Raw genomic sequence first — 14,391 nt, 5'->3', positions numbered from 1 at the left:
AACCATTGAGAACGTATACTTTCCAAGATTCCACAGCAATAAACAACCATTAAATTAATAGCAGTAAAACCAAAGTAAATGGAATTAAAATATGCATCACATATATTTATAAACATCCTGCAAAATGTCTGTAACTGTATTTGTATTTATCATTTAACCAAATTTGTACTATTAAGACAGCCATAACCAGGAAATATAGAAGCCTTCTACTAAAGATTAATGGCAATAGTGCAGAAAGAATATTGCAGTAGGGTTTTTTTTAAAGTGTGTATTCTCGAGTGCTAAAGGACCTGAATTAACCTCTATTATTTCTTTAAACATTTCACTTGGGGATGATGTTATCTACTGCGTTTATCATTCCCATGTTTCCCTCTCTGGGAGCAGGTGTTGGGTAAGGGATTTGTGCTTTTGTTCCGCATGAGAGCTGGCTGGTGACAGGAGCCATTTTTCTGCTCAGTCCAGAGAGAGGGGCAGGGATGAAAAAAAAGTCATGTTGAACAGCTTGAGCAAGAAGTGAATAATCTTATTCATTTTACATGGTGTTCCAGGGCCTCAATCTTGTATTTCTTACTGAAAACATACTTCCATTGTTTACAGAAAGAATAGACAAGCCCAGGCATCACACTGCAAATACATTGTCAGTTCTCAATGGTATTATCCTTCTAGATCCCCCCTCTTGCATGCTGATATCATTAACTTCAACTGGCATTAAAAATATTCAATTGCTAATTTCTGTAGGAAAAATTCTGACATATCTATGGCTGACACATTCAACTACTCATAACCTTTAAGGAAATTTAGAAGGGCTAACATTGCAGTTTAAAAAATAATTTGAGACTAAAGTAGGTGGTATCGAGGACACGAGATGGTTGTCAAAATTTACAGCAGGATCTTGATCAGCTGGGCTAGTGGGCTGAAAATGGCTAATGGAGTTTAATGCAGATAAGTGTGAAGTGTTGCTTTTTGGGAAGTCAACCCAGGTCAAACATACACAGTGAATGGTACGGCTTTGGAAGTACTGTAGAGCAGAGGGATATAGGAGTACAGATACAGAGTTCCCTGTATTTGGCATCACAGATAGATAAAGTAGTAAATATGGGTTTTGGTATGTTGCCCTTCATCAGTCTATTGAGTATAGAAGTTGGGATATTATGCTAAAGTTGCACGAGACTTTAGTGAGGCAGCATTTGGTGTATTATGTTCAGCTTTGGCACTTCTATAAGAAAGATGTCATTAAGGTGGACAGAGTGCAGCAAAGATTGACAAGGATGTTGCCTGGACTCGAGGACTTAAGCTACAGGGAAAGATTGTACAAGGTAGGACTTTATATCTTGTGGCACTGGAGGCTGAGGGGTGATCTTATGGAGATACATAAAATCATGAGGGGAATTGACAGGACATTTTATCTAGTGTAGGGAAATCGAGAACCAAATGACATAAGGTGTGGGAGAAAAGATTAAATAGGAACATGAGGGCCAATCTTTTCACTCAGAAGGTGGTGGGTATATGCAATGTGCTGCCAGAGGAGATAGTTGGGGCAGGTACAATAACAACATTTAAAAGACACTTGGACAAGTACATTGATAGGAATGGTCCAGGGGGATATAGGCCAAATATAGGTTAAATGGGACTAGCATAGATTAGTTATCTTGGTCGGCATGGACTAGTTGGACTGAAGGGCCTGTTTCCATGCTGCAGGATGTTATTTGTCGGAGAAAATATGTTCTCTGTTGAACGCTAATATTAATGTCTTGTTGACATTATCCACAAATCCATTACAAATTAAATATGGTTCTCACTCATTATCAAGTGAAAATTTAGCAATATGCCCTTCATGACAAAATATAATTAGATCTTCAATTTGCATTTGAAAAAAATTCATAAAGAGCTTACTGCAATTCGATTCATCAGAGCCATCCGCACAGTCATGATCCTTGTCACAGACCCATTCTTCAGGAATGCATCGCTTGGTTACAGCGCACTGGAACTGGTTTGGAGAACAGGTAACTTCAGCTATGGGCAAAGTTAAAAATCTTCTGTCAAAACATTATGAGCAAAAAAATTCCAGCTGGTAATATTCAGTATTGGCATTGGCAATATTCAATGCAAAATGTTTTCCCCTTATTCTAAGACTGTGGCCACTGATTCTGGTGTTGCCCAACATTGGGAACATTTTTCCTGCATCTAGCTTGTCCAGTCCTTTTATAATTTAATATGTTTCTATCAGATCCCCTCTCATCCTTCTAAACTCCAGTGTGTACAAGTCTAGTCTTTTCAATCTTTCCTCATATGACAGTCCCGCCATCCCAGGGATCAATCTCGTGAACCTACGCTGCACTGCCTCAATTATAAGGATGTCCTTCCTCAAATTAGGAGACCAAAACTGTACACAATACTTCAGATATGGTCTTACCAGGGCCCTATGCAACTGCAGGAGAACCTCTTTACTCCTGTACTGAAATCCTCTTGTTATGAAGGCCAACATGCCATTAGCTTTCTTCACTGCCTGCTGTACCTGCACGCCAAATTTCAATGACTGGTGTAGAAGGACACCCAGGTCTCGCTGCACCTCCCCCTTATCTAACATAACACCATTGAGCTAATATTCTGCCGAATAATATTCTGCTGAATAAAAACGGATTGGTATTCATCTTTAAAGCAGAATATGAGGAATATTTGGAAAGGAGCATTTATACACTGGTTTAAGGCTTGAACAGAACATAAATGTTGAGATATTGATTTGGTTCATATATAAATGTATTGACTGAGCTGAAGAAACCTAATTCTTCAGATCTACTGAAACATGCATTGCTAAGTGTTTTTTTTGCATCACAATTGAACTTGGGTCATAGAAATGACTACTCATTAAACGAATAATGGAAGCATTAAAATGAAACATTTATCATAGTGCATTATTATACCAGCAATTACTTAGCGACAGGTTCATATTTTACAGTATAACGGAGTAATTTCTGCCGTGTAGCTACATCTGTACCATCCATCAATCCTAACCTTAGAACTTATAGAAACTGTAAAATCCATCGCTAAATAGCTAAAAATCAATTAATTTTCCACATAACAGGATTAATTAAAAGACCCTTAAAAAGTGATCTAGGTTTTCATTGTAAAACACATTACAAATACAGATGAATAAAATGTTGGCCCCTAAATTATTAGACTCATTTTCTAAAAAAAGATTTATATTGAAGAAGACAAACTCTTAGAAATTCTGCAGTTAGAGATGGATTAGAGCATTGAGCATCATTAAAATTCATCACAAGGACCATTGGATTCAAAGAATCAAAGATCATTGTAAACAGAGAAATTGCTGGAAATGCTCAGCAGATCAGGCTGTATGTGTGAGAAGAGAAACAGAATTAACGTTTCAGGTTGGAGAGCCTTTGTCAGAACTGAAAAAGTTGACAATAAAGCTTGTAAAGCAACAGAAAGGAGTAGGGGAGAGGAATGTTTTTGATAAGGTGAAACCAGAGTGACTATGGGCATCAGCTATAAATATTCAGTGAATGGAAGCAGTTAGAGCATGAGAACAACCCCCAAAATGTCACAGTTGCAAAATGCAGAGATGTGGACATGGCTGGCAAGTCATTCATCTTAATCATTTCTCATGCTTTTGCTCTCACACCCTCTCCTCTGGGATAGAATAAGGATAAAAATACGCTTCACCTTCCACCCACCCAGCGTCCGCACTCAACAGATCATTCTCCGCAATTTCCCTCTCCCTTTCAGTACTTCGCAGGGGCCATTCATTTCACTACTCACTGATTCATTCTTCCATTCCCACCAAACCCCTCTCCTGACTGCAATTTACCCATACATCCGTAGACAAAGCAACACTTGTACGTTCACTTCTTCACGCCATCTGGGAACCTAAGCAATCTTTCCACGTTAAGGATTTACTTGCACTTCTTCCAATCTAGAGTATTGCATCTAGAATTCACAATGTGGTCTCCTCTACCTAGAACACGGAACAATATAGCACAGGAACAGACCATTGGCTAATAATATCCATGCCAAATATGATGCCTAGATAAACTAATCTCATCTGCCTGCACATGATCCCTCCTTTCCCTGCAGATCCATGTCCCTTTCTAAAAGCCACTTAAATGCCACTAATGTATCTGACTCTGCCACCCTTGGAAGCATGTTCCAGGCACCCACTAGTCCGTGTATTAAAAAAATTGCTACTCACATCTCCTTTAAACTGTGCCCCTCTCGCCTAAAAAATCATGCTCTCTATTCTTTGACATTTCTACACTGGGGAAAAAGGCAACAGAAAACTATGTCTATGCCTCTTACAATTTTATGAGCTTCTATCTGTCTCCCCTCAATCTCCGGTGCTCCAGAGAAAACAATCAGAGTTTGTCGAACTGCTCCAGGCAGCATTCTGTTAAATATTGCACAAGCCAAACGCTGGTTGAGTGATTGCTTCACGGAGCATCTGCATTCAATTCTCAGAGGCGACTATGAGTTTTTTGCTGCTTGCCATTTTAATTCCCCATCTCATTTCCAATCTGACCTATCAGTGTGTGTGGCTTCCAATACTGTCTCAGTGCAGCCAATGCAAGTTTGAGGAACAACACCTCAAAGCACTTTTAATCATGTTGCAGTCTTCTGGATTCAATATCAAATTTTACAATTTCAAATAACTTGATTTCCAATTCCACATCAGTTTTCCATCTATAATATTACCTCACTTTTTAAAAAAAAATCTCTGTGGATATGTTCACCTACACTTAATTTCATATCTCCCACATTCTTTGTATGTTGATGTTCTTCTCTCTAAGTTAACCTTGTTTACATCTTATACCCATTATCACCCTTATCAGAGACACGGCACTCCCCCACTCTCATAGCAGCTTTACAATATTCTTCTGTCACCTTTTCTGTTCTAATCTGCATCATTGACTCAGTTTCTCTTCCCACAAATGCAGCCTGACCTGTTGAGTAATTTCCAGCATTTTCTGTTTTTGCTTTAGATTTGCAGCATTTGCAGATTTTGGGGGGATTTTTGCTAATTATTAAAGATAATTAATTTTCAGAAAAGATGATTCATTGCAAAAACCGATTCTTTTTTTTCTTCACAAATGTACACAAGTTCCTAAGATGATTAACTTTCTTGATCAAGAATTCTGTTTTTCCATAGAAAATATCTACATATATCTGTGCCAGTCATTAAACTCTTCATCCAAATGACTAATTTTTACATAAGCTTGGCAATCTGTGCTTGGGAGTATAAAAGAAGGGAGACTGATTGACAAGTCTAAAGCTATTTTCCATTTGAATCATAATTTCCAGGAACCCAAGTGGAAAACCTTGGCTAACTTTCATCCGCTTTCGTCCAGGTTTTTCTCTTTTTTCGTCTCTTGAGCTGTTGGCAATTAAAATGACTGCAGTGAAAAATATGAGCTGGAAAGAGCAGGAGAAAATCTCAGTCTTTAAACCTATTGTCATAACCTACCTTTGACAAACTGTCATCTCTCTGGAGAAACAAGATCTGACCTGCATTACTCAATATCAAGTTGCACGGTACATATAATACTAGGCCTACTGGGAGTCTTAACTAGAATTCAGAAAGATGCAAGGTTTATTATGCTCAAATGCTGGAGCTTCAAACTCACGGCAATCGCTTTCATCCTCTCCATCCCCACAGTTGTCTTGGCCATTACATCTGAAGATAACAGGAATGCATCGTCTCTTCTGCGAGCACTTAAACTGACTTGGAAGGCAAACATGTGTCTCTAGAAAATTAAGAATAAACTTAATATACTCAAGATATATATCAATATCAAGCAAGCACCATAAATATTTTGAATGTTGAGCTATGTAATTCAGATGCAGTACTAACCACAGCTTGCTTCATCAGAATTGTCCCCACAATCATTCTCGCCATCACAGATGAAGGCAGGTTTAGTGCATATTCCAGTACCACATTGAAATTGACCTGGCCTGCATTTAAATTCAGCTGGGAAGTTCAAAGAAGCATAACTTACAGAAAGAAGGAATTATAGTTAATCTGTGATACATGCAGAATGGTTACTCTGATTAAAAAAAAAAAAAAACAGAATAAATGTAAAGAAGTTGCAACCCATCTATTTAATCCACCTAATTATTGCTACAATGTGGGAGCTGGCTCATAACATTAATAATAATATGTTCTTATTTAGTTATTGATGCAGTAAATGAATAAGGACATACAGTATTACTTATTTTATGCCTCACAGTTCCTGCATTCAATGTGTGGTGTTTCCAAGTACTCCATGTAAGTGAGTGTTTTGTCTGAGTGCACTGGTTTCCTCCCACATCCTGTGAGTTGGTAGATTAAATGGTATTGTAAACTTCTTTGAGTGTGTAGGCAAGTGGCAGAATTTCAAGGAAGGTGTCTAATGAAGATAAGGGCGAATAAAAAATGGGATTAACGTAGGATCAGTGTAAATAGGTGGCTGATAATAGATGCAGACTCAATGTTTCCATGCTCTATGACTTCAAATGCTGTGGTCAGTTTTATTATTGTAGATGGAAAAAAAAAGATTTTTACTTGCATGTAGGCAGTAGTAATTTCATATAAGCAGCAAAAAAATAAAGCATTTTTCAAGAAAATGGCATTTTAGCAAATATTGGATACACTTTGGATTTACTGTAGATTGGAAAGTGGAAGCAAATTAATGCATTAAAAAAGTCAACAAAATTATTTAAAACACTTACGACAATCATCAGGCTCATCTGATCCATCTCCGCAGTCATCTTCTGTATCACATTTCCACCAGAATGGAATACATTTATCATTGCTACAGACAAACTATTGAGACAGTGTTATGAAAACATTATATAAGTAGATTACAGATAAAATTCAGATGAACAGCTTACATTGCAAAAACAAAACTAACTTGAACCATTGTTAAAAATATTTTTTTGTTTATGAATGCAAAATTATCCAACCTGATGAAAACATGTGATAAAACAGCAGTGTCTTATTATTGATCAGTATAAAGCCTTTCTTGACAAGATTTAGGGTACTTGGGGAGATTAATTTCAAATCACTTTCATGCATTTTGCCTCTCTTATTCTCTGTTGGGTCTAAAGATAGTCAACCATGCTGCTCATGGCTTCTGAGTTGTTGACTTGGAGGCAGCTCAGACAACTGGGGGAGAATCCTCATCTCTGGCATTTGCTAGGAAGTGTTGGAAGGCTCATTAACGGTGAAGAGCCCATCCTATTTTCAGCTTGAGTTCACAAAACTAACACAGCATGACAATCAGGAGAGAGATCATTGAAAAAAAAGAAAGAAATCTTCATCATGGATTTTGTGATCAATTAGAAAGTCATATAATTTCTCCTTGCATGCATATTCCTCATTGCATGCATAAAAACAAATCATTGATGGCCATAATAAGCTTTTAATCTTTATGGTAAATGAATTGTGGGGATTATTCAATCACTGGGATCTTTTTGGCATGATTATCAAACATCCAGCTAATACTTGCTTCCGCCTCCCTTTTCCAATTACAAAGTCAGTTCCCATTTTAAGTGTTCTACGAGTATTGACTTGATAGTTGACCTGAGCAGCAGCAAGAAACCAACCTCAGCAATGGAACATTAGACTTTGACACTACCATGGACATGTTATTAATTGTGAATCTGCACTAATACACAGACTTTTTCTTTTTACTTATTTTAAGTTTAATTTACTTTATAAATATTAAAATCTGTTTAGAGATATTGAATAAATGTTAAAGTAGCTTTTGACAATGCCAAGCTGTCATTAGGACATTAAGTGTTTGGAAAGGTAGGCCTTCAAATTCTATCGCGTAAAACGCAGTTGATGCTCATTATTTACTCTGTCTGGTTGCAGAATCAGGACTGCCAAGTTGATCAATTCCACAGAGCTGCAGAAGTAAATATGGACATGGCAAAATTGGAAGAGTCGGGTATAGACAACGGGACAGTGCTAGCATAATATTATGGTGTCACAATGTCATCATTCTCTGGGGTATATTTATTTAGAATAGTTTGCTTTAATTTAGAAATATTTGATATATTTTGACATATTTCTGTGAGATAATTTCAATTAACACCCACAAAGAATAGCTATTTGGTCACAGAAAGTGTGCTGGGCAATAATTTGTGCTGAAATCTTAAAATTTTGATCATTTTCAAGATACAATGATTGAAATATTGAGAATTTGATTATCACTGTTAACCTATAACAGACATGAAGTCTATATCTTTCCAAAAACGTTTTTCTAAAAATAATTCAAAAAACATTTGGATGTCATCAGTCATATGGACATCGATGTATAAAGAAAACAGTATTGAGAAGCTAACAGGGTCAAGCAGCATCTGTGGAGAGAAATGGACACACAACATTTCAGGTTGGGACCCTTGTGTCAGAGTCTGAAGAATGGTCCCAAACGGTAACATCTCCTGTCCAATACCCTCCACGGAAGTTGCCTGATCTCTGAGTTCATCCAGCAGTTTGTTTTTTGCTTAATGTTCTGACACCTGCAGTTCCTTGTCCACCCAGGCACTGATGGATGATTGATTATATTGTTGTGCAGTGCCTGGGAACATGATTTTTAAAGGAGCTTACAATGTTGATACAAGGAGGCACAATATTTGTTCTTGTGAGATTAATGTGTTTATATGATATGTTTAAAGAGTCTTTCACATTCATTCAATACCTGGCTTGCAGTGCAATTGGAAAGGCAAGTTTTTCCATCAGCGGCCAAATAGAAATTTGTGGGACAGGCACACCTATATCCTCCTCCGGGAGACAGCAGACACAGATTGCTGCAACCACCATTGGCTATCTTGCATGTATGTCCAGGAACTGAAATGGAAGATAATGGGTAAACAATTTTAATCTGAAATAGTGAAGGTTCATATGCAGTTGTTGAAGAGTCATAGGGTCATATAGCATGGAAACAGGCCCTTCAGCCCAACTTGCCCAAGAGATTGGAGAATAAAATAATTAGGAAAAATAACACTACTTAGAGCTTGTATAAAACTCAGATAAGCTAATGCTTGATGAGAGCAGACACAAAAGGTGTTCTAAAGCCTGTGCTGAAGGTTTGGTAGTTTTCAAGCCTGTTTGCAACATGTTGATAATTTGGGGCACCTGAGGAAGAGAAAAGCAGCAGGTGGGCAGGTGGGGATGGAAGCTGCAGATCACTAACATATAATAAAAGTAATGCTCACCTACAATTACAGTGAGGGGATTTTCTAAGGGAAAGGTGCAGGAGTTCTTTCTTCTCAGCATCACTTCTCTACTTGAACCTTTTACTCTTTAATACTGAGAAAGGATCAATCTCTGTCTTGAACATGCTCAGCTACCAAACCTCCACAACCTTCGTAGCAGAACAATTCTGATGATTCAGCATCCTCCAGCTGAAGAATTTTCTTCATCTCTCAATTTTGATTAGCTTAAGACATATTCTGAGACTGTAACTTCTGGTTCTCAAAATCACTGCCCGGGGAAACACTATCCCAGGATCTATCCTGTCAAACCTTATCAGAATGCTCTATATTTTAAGGAGATCAGTTCTTGCTCTTCAAAACTCAGAGTATGGACCAAACTGATTAATCTGGCCTCATAGGACTACCTTTCATTCTAAGGATAGAACTAGGAACTTTCACTGTGCTCCTTTTATCACACATAATGAGATAATGACCTGTATGCTGAGTATTTCAGATACAGTCTTAATAGAGCTGTTAAACTGGAGTAATGCATCTCCATTCTTGTAATGAAATAATCATGCAATAAAGGGCAAAATACAATTTTCCTTCTAATTGATTGTTAAACTTGTATGTTAACTTTTAGAAATTCATGTAGGAGGACACCCAGATCGTTTGATCATTAATACCATTTAATTTGTCAATATTTTATAAACTCCACGTTTGTGTATCTTCTACCAAGTCAACCCCTTTATGAGGGTTAAGGGCCTGTCCCACTTAGGCGGTTTTTTAGGCGATTGCCAGCGACTGTCAAAGTCGTAGCAGAACGCCAACATTTTCTTTTACCCTACTACAATGACCACGACAATGCCGAGTCAGGTCGGGATTACACCATCTTCGGAAACATCGCGGAAATCCCCACGCTGTCAATGCTTCTCCGGCGTCCTAATTTTTGCTGAAATCACTGACAAGTCGGTAAGTACTTGAGAGTTTTGAAATATAACATCTTGCCCGGGTTACTTGAAAACCAAGCTTCACGGTAACAAGGCATAAATTGGATTTACTTCCAGTTTACTAATAGCAGTATTAAGAAATTTAATTTTAAAAGTGGTTAAATGGATTTTTGTGCGGAGTGTGGGCATTCTTTGAAAATGTACGGGTGATGCATATCTGGTTTCTGGGCTGCATATCTGGGTTGGGAGCCTACTTTAAATGTAAACGCTGATGGCCATAAACATCGTGAAAATTCCCACACTTACCTGACCGCAAACTGTCGCCTCCAATCTACCTGTCAAATGTCCTGACGGTAAATAAATTGGTTAAACACAAGTATTTTATGGTATCTACAATTTACTATACTTATTTTAATATTATGTGCTTCTAAATGCATTTCAGAGAACCTAGCATTACTGGGGACAGCATGCGACAGCGCCCGCAATAAGCAACGATACCTGGCGACAAGCCAGCTGTCGCCGAGAAATTTCACTCCGGTTGATTTCTCAGCGACGCGCTGAGATTCTCTGTGATTCTTGGAAGACTCCTCATGATCATGCCCACAACACCACGGCGAACTGTCGGCGACACCCTAGTCGCCGGCAGTTGCCTTAAAATCGCTTAAGTGGAACAGGCCCTTTACATAACAAGGAAATATTTCTGGCCCTACAATGAAAGGCACACTCCCCGTCTCCACCAGTCCCACTCCTCTTCGACTCCTTCAGATGGCCTTCCACCCTCTTTAGACCTTTTCATTTCTAACTGCTGACATGTTTTTTAGCAGTCTGAAGAAAGGTCTCGACCCGAAACTTCACCTATCACCTATTCCTTTTCTCCAGATATGCTGCCTGACGCATTGATTTACTGCAGTTTTTTGTGTCTGCCTTCCATTACAATGTTGTGAATAAATTATATTTAATCATAAACATGCAGAAAGATGTCACTCAGATTTTTTAATGCATGTAATGGGCCTTGGAAAGAGTTGTCCAATTTAGTAATATATTCTAGATTTTTTCCTTAATTGCAAATTCTTCTTCTTTGAGTTCAAATTTAATTGCTTTCATGTTTGCCTGAAGGTTGTTTCCATCTGCCTTTCAGGTACACTCTTCCAGATCATAACAAACCTCTGTATGGAAAACAAAGTCTTATTTTCCCTTTTGTTCATTTGCCAATTACTTAAATCTGTGACCTCTGTTTATCGACCCTTTAGCCAGAAGAAATAATTTCCCCTATTTCTCATTAAAAATATCTCATTATTTTGAATAACATAATTCGGCTTTCCTTCAAGGTCAACCTTTTACTAGACACTTTCACAAGTATTTCTTTCCCTAGGTTCTCGGACCAGTATTACAGGTAATGTCATTGCAGGGTAACAAATGAGAATATCTTTAATTTCTTCACATGACAGAAATCTCTCGTACATTATTTGGCTGAACATCCTGCAAACCTTTTCCAGGGCAATAGCATCTTCTCTAAATATCTCTCTGTCAAGTCCAATTGGTTTAAGATGTGGAACAGCTTTCCCAATATTATTGAAGTTACATACATGCAAATCTGAGACCTGGAACATTAGAAACCAGTCCCAGCATGGAAAGACTTGACTAACATTTGGGAACTCAGAAACATTGACATTGATATTGCTACCCTGATTGAGACTTGACAGATAGAGATTGCCTGCTCAAAGAAAAAGGCGGAGGGGCCTATTTGCTTCTGGAAGAGAAAACTGGAAGAGGAATTAGATTTTTCATGAGGTGACTTGTGTCATTAAGAATGAATTACTCTGACACTTTAGCAACCTCGCAAATGGAAGGAGTGATTGTCTCATGACCATTCAGGTCCGTCTGATGTGAACTCAGCATTAGATGACCATTAACACGCTTGTGTCAATCCCAAAAGTTGTCGATGTGACCAAGGAGGACTTCTACTTCATCCTTCAAAGAAATGTGGTGCACATCCAAGAAGGAAATGCACAATAGGTGGAGGGGCAGGCCGTGTAGAGAAAGCAGGGACTCTGCAGGAGGACTTGGATCGGTTGGGATAGTGGACAGAGAAGTGGCAGATGGAATATAGTGTAGCAAAGTGTGGAGTCATGCATTTTGGTAGTAGGAATAAAAGAGCCGACTATTTTCTAAATGTGGAGAAAATCCAGAAATCGGAGGTGCAAAGGGACTTGGGAGTGCTTGTGCAGGATTCCCAGAAAGTTAATTTGCAAGTTAAATTGGTAGGAAATAAGGCAAACACAATCCTAGCATTTATTTCAAGAGGGCTACAATACATTGTAATGCTGATGCTCTATAAGGCACGGGTCATGCTGAATTTAGAGTATTGTGAGCAGTTTTGAGCATCACATCTGAAAAAGGATGTGCTGGCTCTGGAGAAGACAATAGACAATAGACAATAGACAATAGACAATAGGTGCAGGAGTAGGCCATTCAGCCCTTCGAGCCAGCACCGCCATTCAATTCGATCATGGCTGATCACTCTCAATCAGTACCCCGTTCCTGCCTTCTCCCCGTACCCCCTCACTCCGCTATCCTTAAGAGCTCTATCCAGCTCTCTCTTGAAAGCATCCAACGAACTGGCCTCCACTGCCTTCTGAGGCAGAGAATTCCACACCTTCACCACTCTCTGACTGAAAAAGTTCTTCTTCATCTCCATTCTAAATGGCCTACCCCTTATTCTTAAACTGTGGCCCCTTGTTCTGGACTCCCCAGGTCCAGAGGAGGTTTAGAAGAATTATCCCAGGAATGCATGGGTTAACATATGATACGCATTTGATGGCACTGGGCCTGTACTCGCTGGAGTTTAGAAGAATGAGGGGGGACCTCATTGAAACCTACCAAATATTGAAAGGCTTGGATAGAGTGGATGTGGAGTGGATGTTTCCACTAGTGAGAGTCTAGGACGAGAGGTCATTACCTCAGAATTAAAGGACGGTCCTTTAGGAAGGAGATGAGGAGGAATTTCTTTAGTCAGAGGGTGGTGAATTTGTGGAATTCTTGGCCACAGAAAGGCTATGGAGGCTAATGGATATTTTAAAGGCATAAATAGATAGATTCTTGATTAGTACTGTGTCAGGGGTTATGGGGAGAAGGCAGGAGAATGGAGTTAGGAGGGACAGATAGATCAGCCATGATTAAATGGCGGAATAGACGATGGGCCAAATGGCCTAATTCTGCTCATATCACTTATGCCCGAATGAAACAAATGATTCTCCAAGGAGACTTTAATGTCAAGTTTGTAAACAACACAATCCTCTGCCAGGATGTGTGCTCGGAAGAGATTTGGAAGAGCTGACTCCAATGCATTTCACCTCCTGATAAAATGCTTGGAGCACATATCCAACATCCTGCTTTGCCCAATCAACATGAATTGGTGCTTCAAAATCCAAACACAAGCTCCATTTACATCACATCACCAGCTGAGTGCGAGACTGCAAGGGTGACCACATCATTTGCATCATGGACAATTTTGACCACTACTCAGCTGACCACTGCTTCATCTACTTTGTAACCTCAGGCAACTGAACCCCTGAACCATTGGTAGGCACAAAGCTGCTGATGTAAAGAAAAAGAGCATGAAGATCTCAAAAACCCTGAGAAAAAGTCCTTCCTTGAGACATCTTCAAATACTTCTCAATACATTGTCCTTTGACACTAACAACTACAAAGAGAATACCATCATCACTTGTGTTATGCTAAATCCCAAAGTAAATTACTTTGCTTAATGTCTAAACTCTAAACTTTGCTTCCATATGCCTCACAATTTACTAAAAAGCCATTTATCCAAGAACTGAGAAATGTTTCCCAATAACCACAAGGAAAGCAATGGTCTAAAAACCAGTTACTGAGGATTCCACCACATACTGCTCTCTGTCCTCAGTCACCATAATTGTTTTTCTTTATCGGAGAACATTCATTGAAACATTTACTGAAACAAACCTAGTTGTCTCCAAAGCTGACGTTCAAATTTGTCCTCTACACATTTTAGAAATCTTTAAGAAGATATAGAGTGCTGGAGTAGCTAAGTGGGCCAGGCAACATCAGGCAGAAATCCTTAATGCTCCTTATGTTATGCACACTTTTTCTCGCTTCTCCATATTAGAATAATTGAACTCCAACTCATTATTCTCTTGTATCTATTTACATCTTTCTGATGTATGTGAACACACTTATGCTTTTTGTTCATACTGTACTTTATTTAATC

At 38.7% G+C, this 14,391-nt stretch overlaps 1 protein-coding gene across 1 annotated transcript in view; it reads right to left on the bottom strand.

Annotated features, from left to right (window-relative positions):
- The window catches only part of LOC144595762 (low-density lipoprotein receptor-related protein 1-like), a 1,259,652-nt gene that overhangs the window by 118,182 nt on the left and 1,127,079 nt on the right, over window positions 1-14,391 (bottom strand). Inside the window, exons 62-66 of the mRNA XM_078403382.1 lie at window positions 8,700-8,848; window positions 6,724-6,817; window positions 5,867-5,983; window positions 5,640-5,759; window positions 1,894-2,013 (exon numbers count right to left, since the gene is read on the bottom strand). Of these exons, the coding sequence (XP_078259508.1) occupies window positions 1,894-2,013; window positions 5,640-5,759; window positions 5,867-5,983; window positions 6,724-6,817; window positions 8,700-8,848 (600 nt within the window). The remainder of the gene's footprint in view (window positions 1-1,893; window positions 2,014-5,639; window positions 5,760-5,866; window positions 5,984-6,723; window positions 6,818-8,699; window positions 8,849-14,391) is intronic.

This window comes from Rhinoraja longicauda, chromosome 8, assembly GCF_053455715.1.
Source record: "Rhinoraja longicauda isolate Sanriku21f chromosome 8, sRhiLon1.1, whole genome shotgun sequence".
Classification (NCBI taxonomy): Eukaryota; Metazoa; Chordata; class Chondrichthyes; order Rajiformes; family Arhynchobatidae; genus Rhinoraja; species Rhinoraja longicauda.
This window is presented reverse-complemented; position numbering and strand designations above follow the sequence as displayed.